The sequence below is a fragment of the Urocampus carinirostris genome, chromosome 7, assembly GCF_059441175.1.
Source record: "Urocampus carinirostris isolate Australia breed hairy pipefish chromosome 7, RoL_Ucar_1.0, whole genome shotgun sequence".
Classification (NCBI taxonomy): Eukaryota; Metazoa; Chordata; class Actinopteri; order Syngnathiformes; family Syngnathidae; genus Urocampus; species Urocampus carinirostris.
The window spans coordinates 6,691,777-6,708,057 of NC_142355.1; the positions used below are offsets into that span (position 1 = coordinate 6,691,777).

General features: G+C 39.0%; 2 protein-coding genes across 5 annotated transcripts in view; both read left to right on the forward strand.

The window, feature by feature from the left end:
* The first annotated feature begins 508 nt into the window (after nucleotides 1-508).
* Nucleotides 509-11,321, forward strand: LOC148362202 (cilia- and flagella-associated protein 20-like). Of its 4 annotated transcripts, none has more exons than XM_088339177.1 (7): nucleotides 509-645; nucleotides 745-856; nucleotides 3,463-3,542; nucleotides 7,344-7,455; nucleotides 7,537-7,725; nucleotides 9,779-9,891; nucleotides 11,072-11,321. In XM_088339177.1, the coding sequence occupies exons 2-7, from the start codon at nucleotides 773-775 to the stop codon at nucleotides 11,109-11,111; spliced, it is 618 nt and encodes a 205-aa protein (XP_088195303.1). In that variant the 5' UTR covers nucleotides 509-645; nucleotides 745-772; the 3' UTR covers nucleotides 11,112-11,321. The 4 variants fall into 4 exon arrangements, with proteins under 4 accessions (XP_088195303.1, XP_088195301.1, XP_088195300.1 ...); XM_088339174.1 differs by having other exon boundaries at nucleotides 532-652; XM_088339175.1 differs by lacking the exon at nucleotides 11,072-11,321 and having other exon boundaries at nucleotides 528-652; nucleotides 9,779-9,895.
* Nucleotides 11,322-14,424: 3,103 nt separating this feature from the next.
* The window catches only part of banp (BTG3 associated nuclear protein), a 37,328-nt gene continuing 35,471 nt past the window's right edge, over nucleotides 14,425-16,281 (forward strand). Inside the window, exon 1 of the mRNA XM_088339178.1 lies at nucleotides 14,425-14,570. Within this exon, the coding sequence (XP_088195304.1) occupies nucleotides 14,481-14,570 (90 nt within the window). The 5' untranslated portion in view covers nucleotides 14,425-14,480. The remainder of the gene's footprint in view (nucleotides 14,571-16,281) is intronic.

Consider the following 16,281-nt stretch of genomic DNA (forward strand, 5'->3'; position numbering starts at 1 on the left):
TGTTTTTGTTTGAACAACTTTATTGACACTATTAACAGCAAATAAACAATGTGAGGTTTGAACAATTTTTCTCGACAATTTTAACAGCAATTAAGCATATTCAGTTTCGTTATATCTAACAATATGACGTTTGAACAAATTTTTTCGACACTTTTAACATCACATTCACAATTTCATTATATCATATTCTAACAATATGAGATTTTGTCGACACTTTTAACAGCAATTAAACACATTCACAATTTCATTATCTACCCCGTTTTTTTTAGTTTGAACAACTTTATTGACACTATTAACAGCAAATAAACAAGGTGAGGTTTGACCAATTTTTATCGACACTTTTAACAGCAATTAAACATATTCACAATTTCATTATATCATTTTCTTACAATATGAGGTTTGAACAATTTATGTCGACACTTTTAACAGCAATTAAAAACATTTACAATTTATATCATATTCTAACAATATGCGGTTTTGTCGACACTTTGAACAGCAATTCTCACTCAAGTGGGATTTCGCTTGGATCGTAAATCGGGTGGTCATATCTTTATCCATCCATTTCACGAATTTCAAAAGAATACTGCGGGAAACCGAAAACGAATGACGAATATGTCATGAAGACGCGCAACGTGTGGCTGAAAGGTATGAGGTGTGTTTGTTTTCATTACGTGCGTTTGACTGCCTTTGAATGAAGCATTAACACAACTCCAAACTTTTGCTTCTGGATGTCGGACCCAAAAGAATCGCTCAACGGGACCGAACTCACAACATGTTCAGAAGTACCTTCCAAGGTGGATTTCTCTCTATATTATACAGCATCGGCAGCAAACCTCTTCAAATATGGGATATAAAGGTAAGTCAGATATTTTGCTCTTAACATTGTTGATGTTTGCATTTCAAATCTCTGCAGAACGTTTTTCTGATGTCATGAGTTACATGGTATCATATACAAAATTAAGGGATTGCTACAACGATGTGATATTTACACATAAAACAAGCAAACATGATTCAGGTTTTTACAATCTAAAAAGATCTATACAGTCTGTTTATATTGCACTGTTACAGTAGAAGATGTTTCATACAAGATCAGACCTCATTGCTGTTCTGGCAAATGAAATGAAATGAAATGATCTGCTCGGGAGGTAGAGCGCTCGTCTTGGGATCAAGGAATCCCAGTTCGAACCCCGGCTCGTCCGTGTTACATGTCGAAGTGTCCTTGGGTAAGACACTGAACCCCTAATACCCCCAATAAGCAGGTTAGTGCCTTCAAGGCTGCAAGGCCACTATTGGGAAATGTGGAGCACATTGTAAAGCGCTTTGGGAAGTCATTGACTTGAAAAGCGCTATATAAATGCAGATCATTTCGTTCATTTCATTTTCATTTCAAAACGCTTTACAGTGTGCTTCACATTTCCCAATAGCGGCCGTGCAGCCATGTAAGGCGCTGTACGGAATTTGAAACTTTTATACTCTTCTGACGCCATCTTCTGACTTGTGTCATCAACGCAGCTTCTGTCTTTTTTGGGGGTTTGGGTTGGCATTTGAACTGTACTTGAAATATGCCTTTTCTTACTTTCACCATTTTCATGTTACATTAAGAAAAAAATGCTTTGAAGAAAACTGTTTGAAGATTAACGAAAAAACTGATAAAATTAAATATAACAATAAGGTGCTTATTGGGAGTATTAGGGGTTCAGTGTCTTACCCAAGGACACTTCGACATGTAACAGGAGCCGGGAATCGAACCTGTGATCTCTTGATCCCAAGATGAGCTCTCTACCTACTGGTCCTTGTTAGATATGAGTTGACACCTCTTGGTTAAAAACTATTGGATTTTTTTTAAAAACGTTTCAAAATTAAAATACTAAAGTAATTTCATGTCTCAAAACAGTTAGACATAATTGGAGCATTACTTATACACAATTAATTATTGCTGATTTCAAAATATAAATGTAATTAATCCCTTTCAATTAGTTAATATTAGATTCCCTTGAAAGTGATTTTGCCCAAATAACATTTGATGTATCCTTAGAACATATTCAGGTCAAATTCTTAATAGTTAGATTTAGGTGTAGATTTAGATTGATAATCCGTCCATTTAATGTATTGATTAAAATATTCAATTGCTAAGTAGAATCAATTTATTACTCCTGTCATATATTTTTGAAAAAAAAGCTAAGAAGACACTAGGTCCGAGCAAGTTTAGCGAGTGGAGAGGTCTACCTTTGTTGGCAATAGAAAGCATCTTCCTCTGTCAGCCAATCAGAATGCTGAACACAAAGCACGATAGAAATCTGCCAAGCAGTGAACCAGGGATAACTGAAGTGCCAAGTACTGAGGTGTCTCTGTGTATACATGTTATATTTCATTTTATATCAGTTGTTTTGGTTGATCTTCAAAGTGTTTTTTTCAAAGTATTCTTTCTTAATGTAACATAAAAATGGTGAAAGTATGAAAAGGCATAATCCAAGTACAGTCCAAATGCCAACCCAAACCCCCAAAAAAGATAATAAGGAAAAGAGTTTATTCAAGCACGTCCAAGAAAGGCAAGATCTGTCAGGAAACGGACCGGGAAGCAGGAAGTCGGAGCTCATATGCGTAGACGATCTGTCACTTTAATTCGGAAAGAAAAAGTTGTCCAACACACAACCGGACCAAAAACAAAAGAAAGCAGGTTCAAAGGCAGGCAAAATTACAATCTTGGCATTACTCAGGTCAAACAGGCATGAACAGGTTTTCCACAAGGTTAAGCAATGGTCTGGCAACGGGCAGTCCCAAAAGGAGCGTTTAAGTACTCCAAAAGCAATCAGTCCAATGCGTCTCAGCCGGTGTCAAGGGGCGGGGCCAGCTGGGCGCCATGACAACCGTGCAGGACATGACAAGTACTTGCTCTTGACAGAAGCTGCATTGATGACACAAGTCAAAAGATGGCGTCAGAAGAGTAGAAAAGTTTCAAATTCCGTACAGCACCTTTAAATAATAAGCAAAAATTCATGCACTATCAAGTACACGTGCTTTAAAAAGAAAACAACCTGTAGGTCAAGAATTTACTATCTGTTTTACATTAGGTGAGCCTCAGTTAAAGGGAGCTGACATGATAGTCTACCATCCTGCTATGGGTACCCCCAAAAAATCATAAAATAAAATTGTGTGGTTTGGTTACTTTGAGCCTCCGTAGTTTGTATTTTTGTGCTTTGTAGGACTAGTTTTCGATGGCACGACACAATGCTGCAACATCTAGTGCTCAAGTATTACACACTGCCCCTTTAATAGTACGTTTCTTACCATTATATTTTCTACTATTTTTTCCGACAAGCTATATATTACAAAAGCCAAACGGACAATGTGTGGCCGCGGGCTGTAGTTTGCAGACCAATGATCGTGCTAGCGTTTTTTAATGGAGGGATTAAACTGAATTCAGTTCCTGAGCATAATGCTGCATTATTGTGCGTTCCGCAGGTAAAGAATGGTCACATAAAACGAGTTACAGACAATGACATCAACTCGCTCGTGTTGGAGGTGGAAGGCTCCAACGTCAGGTGAGTTTCATGTTTGAACGAGGAGCGGGCGATACCGGGAATTGTGGTATCGATCTAATCCAGGGGTGTCAAACTCATTTTAACTCGGGGGGCCACACGATAGAACAAGCATTCTGTCGGGCGGGGGCTGGACTAGTAGATTAAAGAGAAAGAAAAAGAGAGATAAAGAAATAAGAGAAAGTGGGAGGGAAAAGGAGAGAGGGCGGGACAAAGAAAGAAAAAGAGAGAGAGGGGGCGAGCGTGAGAAACAAAAGATAAAAAGTCGTGAGAGAGGGGGGAAAAGAAAGGGAGTGGAAGAAAGAAATCCAAAGAGAAATAGAAAGACAGAAGGAGAGAAAAGAGAAAAGAAAGCGCCAAGGTTATGAAGAGAGAAAGAGAAAAGAGAGAAAAGGAAGTTAGAGCCAAAGAGGTTAAAGGACACAGAGAAAGAGACAAAGAGCAACAAAGGGAAGAGAAAAAGAGACACAGAGAGTGAAAGAGACAGAGACAGAGTGGGAGAAAAGGGGTAGAAAAGAAAGAGAGAGAGAAATAAATACAAGTACAGTGTCTTTGTTCGAGGCACCTTTCTTTGGCAACATCAGGTTGAGATATTTGAACCTGCAGCTTGTTTTTCTCTTGCGCTTCTCTGAGTGTTGTCTCGCGGACCGGATTCAATCCCTTAGCGGGCCTGATTTGGCCCGCGGGCCGCCTGTTTGACACCCGTGATCTAATCCAATTAAATACAGAGCAGTACTGATCGATACTGATCCAATATTAATTTATTTTAATGTGAAAATGTCATAAACCTTTAATAGTGAAAACCTTTTTCCTTGAGTTAGTTTATAATTAGGATTTTTGGCACTTATCAAATTACTACAATGCAAACACTACAATTTTTTTTTATAAATATTTCAACTACAACAGTTTTAGAACAAAATTTAAGAGAGTCAGCGATGTAACAAAAATACAAATATAACAAAGTCAACATGACAATTATACCTTCTATTGGACAATATCTTAAAAATGAAGTCAAAGAGCCACAAGTGTAAATAATACAATGTAAAACCTTTAACAGTATACAAAATAAAATACTTTTACTACAACAACTGTTTTTGAACACAAAACGTCAAGAAAATCAAACCCAAAAAGGAGCAATGTAACGAAAACACATTTACTTCCTAGTCAACAAGACAACTAAAATACCTTCCATTGAACAATGTGTTAAAAATGAAGTCAGTAGTGCAAATAAAGTACAAACGAGTAATAAAATACTTATACTAAAACAACTGTTTTAAACAAAAAAATATCAAGAGAGTCAAACCCAAAACGCAGCAATGTAACGAAAACACATTTACTTCCTAGTCAACAAGACAACTAAAATACCTTCCATTGAACAATGTGTTAAAAATGAAGTCAATAATGCAAATAAAGTATAAACTAGTAATAAAATACTTCTACTAAAACAACTGTTTTAGAATAAAAAAAAACATCAAGAAAGTCAACCCAAAACGCAGCAATGTAACGAAAATACAAATACTTCCTAGTCAACAAGACAACTAAAATACCTTCCGTTGAACAATATGTTAAAAATGAAGTAGTCCAAATAAAGTATAAACTAGTAATAAAATACTTCTACTAAAGCAACTGTTTGAGAACAAAAAACATCAAGAAAATCAAACCCAAAAAGCAGCAATGTAACAAAAACACATTTACTTCCTAGTCAACAAGACAACCAAAATACCTTCTATTGAACAATGTGTTAAAAATGAAGTCAGTAATGCAACTAAAGTATAAACTAGTAATAAAATACTTATACTAAAACAACTGTTTGAGAACAAAAAACATCAAGAAAATCAAACCCAAAAAGCAGCAATGTAACAAAAACACATTTACTTCCTAGTCAACAAGACAACTAAAATACCTTCCATAGAACAATGTGTTAAAAATGAAATAGTGCGAATAAAGTATGAACTAGTAATAAAATACTTCTACTACAACAACTGTTTCGAACAAAAAACATCAAGAAAGTCAACCCAAAACGCAGCAATGTAACGAAAATACAAATACTTCCTAGTCAAAAAGACAACTAAAATACCTTCCATTGAACAATATGTTCAAAATGAAGTAGTGCGAATAAAGTATAAACTTGTAATAAAATACTTCTACTACAACAACTGTTTTTTAACAAACTTAGAAAAAGTAAAACAATATAAGCAGCAACGTAACAAAAATACATATACTTCATAACGATGACAACAAGACAACTTAAATACCTGTCATTGAATTTGAATTTAAAAGTTATAACGTATATATAAGGCAGCACGGCGGCGCGGTGGTTAGCGCGGGTGCGGCACAGCTCTGAGGTCATGGGTTCAAATCCAGCTACCAACCTTCCTGTGCAGAGTTTGCATGTTCTCCCCGTGTTTGCGTGGGTTTCCTCCGAGCACTCCGGTTTTCTCCCACATTCCAAAAAAAACCCATGCATGTCAGGTTAATTGGCCGGTCCAAAATTGTCCCTAGGTCTGAATGAGCGAGCGAATTGTCTGTCCCTGTGTGCCCTGCGACTGGCTGGCAACCAGTTCAGGGTGTCCCCTGCCCACTGGCTGGAGATAGCTGAGATAGACTCCAGCACCCCCGCGGCCCTACTGAGGATAAGCGCAGTGTTCATTTTTACTGTTAAATATTGATGGGTCCCGGTGACTCGCATGCTTAAAAATCTATGGGTCCCAACAGAGATCTAAGGGTCCCCAAAATTTAGTGTTATCGTGGTTGAAATTGTAAATCGGAGTTAAATCTATCATATAAATCTATATATTCATTCAGTTTTAATCATCACAGTTTATTGGTAATACAAATCAGTTATCACTTCAAGATTTTTCAGTTCACAGCAATATTGTACATTATACAAAATAGTATTGCTGAAATAATTATATTCATCTATATTTTCATTCAGTTTTAATCATCACAGTTAATTGGTATTACAAAGCAGTTATCACTTCAAATTTTTCAGTTCATATATTCTTCGTGGTTTGCTGTCCTGCCATAGTTGTAATGCCTTCTCAAAGTCCAATCCATTATCATCCTCCTCATAGCGTCACCAGGAATATAATTGAGTCCATTTTGGCAGAAAAGTCCTTTTCTTGCTCGGAGTTTTCTTTTGTTTATTTTCTTTCGTCGAATCGTTTGCTTCAAAACACGTGTTTTCCTTGCCTTCGCGGTCTTCTGAAGAATCTCTCCGCCGTTTTTTCGTGCCGGAATTATTGCCTTTGTTACCACTTTCTGTGTTATGTTTCGACTTATTACCGACACTGAAGAAATTACCATTTTTTTGTTCATTTGCACCTAATACCAATTGTTTTTTCGGAGGCATACTTCTCTTTCACTCGACTACCACCAAAACAATGACGTCATCTCGAACCAACGAGATCTCGTTGGCCGCGAGACCAAAACAACAATGGCGGATCTGCCTGACGAAAAGTTTGGAGTGCGATAAATCTTTGTTAAAAAAAAAACGTAATCGGCTAATAATGACAATTTGGTGTCAAAAACGTTGCGTCCCGGGGACGCACATTGATTTGAGACTATGCGTCCCCAGCAAAAATGATGCGTCTAGGACGCAGGGACGCGGGCAAACGAGAACACTGTAAGCGGTGCAGATAATGGATGGATGTATGTATGTATAACTCACTCAAAACATGGCGTTAAGATATAGTATCCATCCGATCCAAGCAGTTGCTCGGTATCGTTACTCTCCATATTTGGATCGGTCCGCCCAACCTTTAGTTTGAACTTCAATCTTCTTCTATCTTTTTGCATCCTCAGCACCAACTACATCACGTGTCCGGCAGACCCCAGGATGACACTCGGAATCAAAATGCCGTTTCTCGTGATGATCGTCAAGAAAACCCGCAAATATTTCAGCTTCGAAGTCCAGGCACTGAAACTTCCTTTCCACACTGAATTCATCACAGTATTTCTCCACAGAGAGCCAAAATGATTTCCTTCCCGCATTCAGGTTTTAGACGATCAGAATTTACGGCGACGTTTCCGTGCAAGTAATCACCACAGCAAGACGCAAGTGAATTCATTTATGTGCACAATGCCCATCAGCGTCGATGACCGCTGGAACCAGTTTCAGTTCAATTTGGCCGACATCACCAGGAGGGCTTACGGAACCAGTTATGTGGAGACGCAGCGTGTGCAGGTGTGTTGGTTTTTGCATTTCCTTAAAGGGACAGTGTGTATTATTTGGCCACTCGACAAGTTAGCAGCGGGAGGTACTGGGAATTTTTAATATCGATCCGATCCAAGTAAAGGCATTGTAGTATCGATCCGATACCAATACTTTTTCTTGAAAATGTCACGATCGTTTATGAATGTAACCATCCTCTTGAGTAAGTGTATATTTACGATAAACACAGCACCAAGATTTTAGGCATTATTTTTTGAATAAATAACTACAATTCAAAAAAAAAAAAAAAGAAATATTTCTATTACAATTGTTTTAGAACAAAACCCAAGAGAGTCAACAAAAATACAAATATTATAGATAGATAGATGGCCAGATAGAGAGATAGATAGATAGATAGAAGGGAAATATCACCATCTACTGTTCAGGAGTTTAAATGACCCGCAGTTTTTTTTCTCTTATTAGCATTACTTTGTAAAGGAAAAGGCTCCTGACCAATGTTCCTTCTAAGCTGCGCGCATGCGCAATACTGCACTGTCCGCACATTCTCATCGCACAAGAAAATCCATCCAGCACAATGTTCCCTCTAAACTGCGTGTGTGTGCCATTGCGCACTGCCCAGAGCTTTCCCGTGCACAAAAAGATGGAGCCAGCTCACAATGAAGGCTCGAAATTGCTAATTAAGAAGCGACTTAAGTCAAAGTTACAGTGCATGAAGGTAAAAATACACGGGTTCCCCTGACGTTGTCTTCTAAATGCGGTATTTTGAAGTCGAAGTAGAATGAAGTTGAGTGTCAATAGATCTATTGACACAAAGATGTTACATAACTAAATTGTGAATATGCTTGATTGTCGAGAAGGGCTGTTAAAACCTCACATTGTTTGTTTGCTGTTATTAGTGTCAATGAAAATAAAATGAAAAGAATGAAGTTGAGTAAAGTCAGTAGAGTTTTTCAAGAACCGGCTCCTTCGGCTCGGCTCACTAAAAGGAACCGGCACTTTCGGGTCCTAAACGGCTCTTCAGGTTGTTTTTGCTTCTTTCATCCCTATATGACCAAATATTCTGTAAAATTATGCACAAAATGACTCAAAGACAAAAAATAAAAAAATACTAAAATGAAAAAGTAGTGAAAAGCTGAGAAAAAAATAAACAAAAGGAAGAAAAAAAGAAGGAAAAATTCAGAAAAAAGCCAGAAAAAAGAAAAGAAAAAGAAAAAAGTAAATAGAGAACAAAAAGAAAAAAGTAACAGCTAGGAAAAAATAAACACAATTAGATTTTTATAAATGAATTTAAAAAAAATTGAAAAAAACAGGGAAAAAGTTTGCGTTGCATTCAAATAATTTCCAATTATACCAAGTCAATCTTGTTGCCAACATTGTACTTCCACTCAAAAATGTGATTAAATACAGTTGTGTATCGTGAAACCGATTAAATAAGCCCCCAAAAATGTTTGTATTATGCAACAGAAGATACCAGGAAAAAAAGAAATGGAAATCTTGTGAAAGAATTGTTGTAAAAACAATCGACGTTTGTAGGCCGTACAACCTTTGCAATAATACATGAGTCAATTCATTCAAAAGTGACATTTTTTTTTTTTGCATTGCTGGAAACTCAGCATAATATAACTTGATGTCAAGTTTTGGACATGTTTGATAATGATTTAGTTGCCACACTTGGGATTGCTGTTGCTCACTGTTGTTTCAAGCGTTGCTCACCGACTTTGTGTGAAAACTCACACCCGTGGAAAATTACAGGGAACATTGCTCCCGACCCACTGAAAACGGGTCCGCGACCCACTTCTGGGACTCAACCCACTGTCTTAGAAATACCTCAAAGTTTTTTTTTTAAATTTGGCCCTCTGTCGGTTTGTCTCTGACACCCTAACGTAGAGACTGACGGTAACATGGCTGCCAATTTGTGCCTACCACCACTAAACATCTGCATCATTCGCTTTGTAGCACTCGTTTTTGTTTCTACCACACCAAACAGCGACATCTACTGGTCAAATAACTCTCAGTGTCTCTTAATAACCAATCAATGGTTGTGTCATAAACTTCTGTTTTCCAGATTCATGCCAATTGTCGTATCAGGAGGGTGTATTTCACCGATAAACAATACACGGAGGATGAACTCCCAAATGAATTTAAACTGGTCATTCCTGTCAAGAAACAAGATGACAAGTGAGTGAAAAAGTACAATCAAATGGAAATATCAACTGTTTACCGTATTTTCCGCACTAAAAGGCGCACCTAAAAGTCTTAATTTTTTTCAAAAGCTGTCCATGCGCCTTATAATACAGTGCGCCCTATATATGGCTCAATATTAAATCGCAAGGTCTCGCAACTTACGCAACAGCCGCCGACTCGATTTTCCCCCGAACGTGGAGTAGTCCGCGGTGTATGCTGGGATTTATATACCGGCGTTTCATTGGCTAACCGATGTGTCAATCATCATTTGAATCGATCGCTATTGGCTAAAGTTATTCGGAGCCTCGGATTGGCTAGAGGGCCAAAACAAACCCTGCAATTGGCCGAAAAAGATGTGTCAATCATCCGTTAAATCGATCGCTATTGGCTGAAGTTATTCGGAGCCTCGGATTGGCTACAGGGCCAAAACAAACCCTGCAATTGGCCGAAAAAGATGTGTCAATCATCCGTTAAATCGATCGCCATTGGCTGAAGTTATTCAGAGCCTTGGATAGGCTAGAGGGCCGAAACAAACCCTGCAATTGGTCGAAAAAGATGACTGAATAGCAAGCTTGCTAAACTACGCCATAAAGAAACATGTTTCATTAGTCTGTATTTGTAAACATTTTACTCTCCTGGATTTACTTCACTCACGGTTGTAAGAAGAACATGCGTGAGAACTTAGGTGAGCTATGCGGCTTTATATTTTCCCGGTATCTTGTTTTAGAACCATCTTGATGTTGCTGTGATGAGTCAATTCCAAGTGTTTATTGTCATATGCACAGTAAAGTTGCGAGCGAAAAAGAAAATAGAAACTAAGGAATGGTTGGCATTTCTTGAATCCCAAGACTTTAACCTTCCGAATGATATTTGAAATGATGCATTTGAGTGACATCGTACGGACACCGCATCCGCACGTGTCTACGACACGTATTTGCTTCTTTGCAAGCTTTGGGAATGTTAAGGGGGTAATCAGTTGGACTGAATCATCTGACTGTTTTGTCGACGTTCCCATTGTAGCGCCTTATAATCCGGTGCGCCTTATCTATGGAAGATATAGGACCAAAAACTATTTTTTGGGGGTGCGCCCTATAACCCGGTGCGCCCTATAGTGCGGAAAATACGGTAGTTGAAAAAAACATTTTCACTTTATTAATCGTGATTTCCTTTGCAGCAAAAAAGGTCCGAGACCTCCCGCAGCTCGACCTACCTGAAGCAAGTTTGAGCACCATTTTTAGTCTAACCGTTAGGTTGATTTCAAAAATCTGTTATATTCACAGGTGAAAGATGTTTCTTATTCAAATGCTGTATTATTTATTCAGGTTGAGAATTCATTTGATGAAAATAGTTTTTTAATTACGAAACTCTTTGGGATGTCTACTATATGTTCAAGTATGGACTGGAATAAAATGTCCCTTCTGCAATAGTTTTCATTTACCATGAACAAAAATCGAATAGAATAGAATAGAATATACCTTTATTGTCATTGTCACAAAATGGGTTAACATATTGTGAGAACGAAATTGGGCATGACACTCCAGTTTCACACATTCACAATGAGGTAAAAAAAGCCAAGAATATAAAGGAACAGAGAAGATAAGGTTATAAAACAAGGAGGATAAGGTTATAGTAATAATTGACACGGTATTTACACAAGAAATGTCGGCATGTAGGATGTTACATACAGTTTGGTATCGTAATACAGTTGGTATCGTAAGTTAGAATGCTCTCCATTGTGGCTTTGTAAAAGGACACCTGCAGCTGCTGTTTTAGATGATTTTTCCTGAGCACTCTCAGGTAATGCAGTCGCTGCTGGGCCTTCCCTACCACCGCTCTGGTGTTTGCAGACCCGGAGAGGTCATCGGAGATGTGCACACCCAGAAATTTGAAGAAGCGGACTCTCTCTACACAGTCTCCTTTTATGATGAGTGGTGCTGGATTCCTGCCATTCCTTCTGAAGTCCAGTATCAGTTCTTTTGTTTTTGTGGTGTTCAGTATGAGGTGGTTTTCCGAACACCACGTTGACAGTGACTCCACCTCATCCCTGTACGCCGCCTCGTACCCTTCGGAGATGAGGCCGATCAAGGTGGTATCGTCGGCGAACTTAATAATTGTGTTTGTGGGGTGGGTCGGTGAGCAGTCGGAGGTGTAGAGGGTAAAAAGCAGGGGGCTCAGTGCACAATCTTTGGGGGAGCCAGTGTTCAGTGTTAGGGTGGGAGAGACACATTAACACATTAAACAGCCTAAAACTCATCTTTAATGCTTTGAAGATATATTTTTATGGCTTCATTAGCCCACACTAATGTTTACTATCTATAATGTGGGATGATGGTATCAGTGGACAAACCTTCCTGTGTGAAGCTTGCGTGGGTTTCCTCCGGGCACTCCGGTTTCCTCCCACATTCCAAAAACATGCTTGTCAGGTTAATCGGCCGGTCCAAATTGTCCCTAGGTTTTAATGAGCGAGTGAGTTGTCTGTCCCTGTGTGCCCTGCAACTGGCTGGCGACCAGTTCAGATGGTATCAGTTGAAGGATTTAATACATTTGACTATAAAGGATTTTGTACGATCAAATACAAGTTACATTTAAATGCAAAAGATATTCACTTGCTCAGCTGTAGGTCGAGGTCAATGCAACCTTGAGAAGAATGATGTTTACAGAAACAACGGGAACTGGGACAAGGGCTGGTAATCAGCACTTCCTGGCGCAAGAGGGGCCCTGGTGACGAAGAGACGCTCGGGGTCCAGACATCGAGGCGAGGGGGCCTTCCTGGCATGCCCACGGGAGGAGCCGGCACACCAGCTGGCGGAGAGACGTGGGTCGAGAGAAGAACTTCAGGAGATCGAGAGAGAAGGCTTGACGGAGACTCGGGCGACACTAATTCAGCTAATTCGATGGAGTTCACTTAGCTAAATTATTTAAGAAATTAAATCTGTCCCCGTGTGAAAAGGCCGGTCTCTTGTCCATATTTTCCCATCAAGAAACGAGCTTGCATTGTTAGGTGAATGCAAGTTGTGTTTGGTTAATGGAGTCAGATTACTAATTCGAACAATTTGGTAAACGCTACATTTTTTATACTGTATTTATTTTCCTAACACAGTGGAATGAAGTTGAAAATCCATCCATCCATTATCTGCACCGCTTGCAGAGGTGTGTTGTGAGTCGTCATTTTATTCCTATTTAGTTTCTTTTGTCTTTTATTAGCATATTTGGTATTGGAGTAATCCAAAAGTAATTGAAAGTAATCCAGTTAAAGTAACCCTACCCAACCCTGTCCCTTAACCACTAAGGTCGTGGGGGCACCATTTACTGTGGTGTGTCTTGGGCAAGTACAGCCTGGTGGCGGCCATCCCTATCCAGGTCAACATATAAAAATAGAAAATGAAAAAAGTTAAGAACATAATGAATAGTGTTCCACTGGCAGATAATTTTGCTATATTTCAGTATTTTTTGTCTAGAACAGGGGTGTCAAACTCATTTTAACTCGGGGGCCACATGATAGAACAAACATTCTGTTGGGGCCGGACTAGTAGATTAAAGAGAAAGAAATAAGAAAAAGGGAGGTAAAAGGAGAGAGGGCGGGACAAAGAAAGAAAGAAAAAGAAAGAGAGAGGGAGAGCGCGAGAAACAAGATAAAAAGTCGTGAGAGTGGGGGAAAAGAAAGGGAGAGGAAGAAAAAAATTCAAAGAGAAATAGAAAGACTGAAGGAGAGAAAAGAGAAAAGAAAGCGCAAAGTGTATGAAGAGAGAAAGAAGAGAAAAGGAAAACAGGAAGTTAGAGCAAAAGAGGTTAAAAGACACAGAGAGAAAGAGACAAAGAGCAACAAAGGGAGACAGAGAGACACAGAGAATGAGAAAGAGACAGAGTGGGAGAAAAGGGGCGGAAAAGAAAGAGAGAGAAAAATAAATACAAGTACAGTGTCTTTGTTCCAGGCACCTTTCTTTGGCAACATCAAGTTGACATATTTCAACCTGGAGCTTGTTTTTCTCTTGCGCTTCTCTGAGTGTTGTCTGGCAGGCCACATTCAATCCCCTTGCGGGCCTGATCTGGCCCGCTGGCCGCCTGTTTGACACCTGAGGTCAAGACAGGGTTGGGTAGGGTTACTTTAACTGGAAAACTTTCAATTACTTTTGGATTACTCCAATACCAAATATGCTCATAAAGGACAAAATAAACTAAATATGACTAAAATGATGACTCACAACACGTGGTAAGCTTTCTCTCCTGGCTTTGATCTCTTTGATCTCCGGCAAAACTAACGTAAAACGCGACAGAAACAAAATGAAAATAAATCCAAACAGATTGCCAACATCATTTTTGCCGTTCCATGTATTCCGTTACTCCCCAAGCCTGCACAAAATTTAGTAATTTTATTCATATTTAGTTTCTTTAGTCTTTTATTAGCATATTTGGTATTGGAGTCATCCAAAAGTAATTGAAAGTAATCAAGTTAAAGTAATCATACCCAACCCCGGGTCTAGAATAAGCAGAGAAAAAAAAACAAACGCTGATCTCAAGTAATCTCTACGAGTATGCAATCACCGAAGCACTAGTGTTCCTGAACGTATCAGGCGGGTGAGCGCATGCGCGTCACGCCACTGGCCCTTCTCTCGCGAGGAACGACGCCGTTATCGGGACCTCCACAAACAACACGAGAATTCATCATTCACACGGTAATATAAGCCCATCCTAGACGGAGAGTACCTTGTTTGCTAGACGCGAGAGAAAAACACCGTTTCAAACAGAAATTCGTTGCTTTTCCTCCACTTCACGTTTATAACATCGAACAATGTGTAATGGGCCTTTAGGCCCAACTAGCATGCTAACCACGAAGCTAGCTTAAATGACGATTTGTATCATTTATCGTTAGCATGGGACTTCGCGCAGTGCTAACATTTGCTAACACATTTAGTGTCCGCCGCCTAGTACAAACCCAACTGCGAGGGTTCTTCCCACTTTCCAAGGCTGACTTGTTATATTCTCATTTATTTGTATCACAATAAGAAAATATTAGTTACGTTTTACCTAGTTTTATTTATGTCCGTGTCAAAGACAAGCGGACTTAACCATTACAGCAGTGTTTATCAACCAGTGTGCCGTAAGACCTTGTCTAATTTGCCGCTGGAATTTGCCCAATTGTATTTGTATTTATTTTAATGGTATTTATTTATTTATTCAGCCAGTACAAACCAAAGAAATCATTTGACATGCGAACACTCAATAATGATTTTATCATGGGGAAAAGTCCTGGATTTGAAATACATTCTTTATTTCAAAAGTCAAAACTTCAAGTTATCTTAAGATAACAGTAGCAAAATCTAAAACGTGTCTACTGTCTTTGATTATTTTTGTCCACCTTCAGTTAAAATTATTCTATTTCATTAATTACAAATTTCTTTGTTCATTGTATACACAATATCATAAATCATGTGGTACTGCTCCGTATTTGCTTCTGGCGCAGAATTTGGACATTTTCGTAAATGTACAATTTGAAAAAGAGAAAGATAACTTCTAGATCTAAATATTGACAAACTTTGAGATACCTTGCGAAACAGTGATCAAGACATCAAAATGACAAAAAGTGTTAGGAGCACTTTGGGGTTAAGAATCTCATTATCTCATTAGCTGCAACCGCTTATCCTCAGTAGGGTCGCGGGGGTGCTGGAGCCCATCCCAGCAATCATCGGGCAGTGGGCAGGGGACACCCTGAACTGGTTGCCAGCCAATCGCAGGGCACACAGGGACAGACAACTCACTCGATCAGTTACACCTAGGGACAATTTGGACCGGCCAATTCACCTGAAATGCATGTTTTTGGAATGTGGGAGGAAACCAGAGTGCCCGGAGGAAACCCACGTAAGCACGGGGAGAACATACAAACTCCGCACTGGAAGTCTGGAGTTGGATTTGAACACACGCAGGAGGTTCCCAGGACATGAACTGTGCCGCACATGCGCTAACCACTGCGCCGCCGTGCTGCCCTGGGGTTAAGAATATTTTACATAAATAAGGGGAACCAAAACAAGGGTCCTCAACATGCCCGTACATTTAACTGATAAAATCCCCAAAGAAAAAAATTCAATAGACTTTAGGGGTAAAAATACGATTTCTTTTAGTTTGACCTGTAAACATTTTAATCACTCAGGTATGCAAGGCATGTCGAACATTATTTAGTTTATGCTCTGAGCTGTTGAAGATATGTGGTAGTAGTTTTGACCAAAGACAATTGGATTATCTTAAAAATATCTTATATTCCCTGGTGAAATCCCCAAACGTGTCAAATTGTGTCATTTTATTTAATAAATTTGCTGTATGATTTTTTTCAAATTGCGAATCCCAAATACACTATTCTGAATACAAAGTGATGGCATGTGATTTTAGAAC

Bases quoted from the DNA above. Each gene is read 5' to 3' on its own strand.
- LOC148362202 (XM_088339174.1), top strand. From the start codon at position 618: ATGAAGACGCGCAACGTGTGGCTGAAAGGTATGAG. The intron at 7,456-7,536 runs GCACTGAAACTT...TCCCGCATTCAG, and splicing joins ATTTCAGCTTCGAAGTCCAG to GTTTTAGACGATCAGAATTT. The intron at 7,726-9,778 runs GTGTGTTGGTTT...TCTGTTTTCCAG, and splicing joins TGGAGACGCAGCGTGTGCAG to ATTCATGCCAATTGTCGTAT.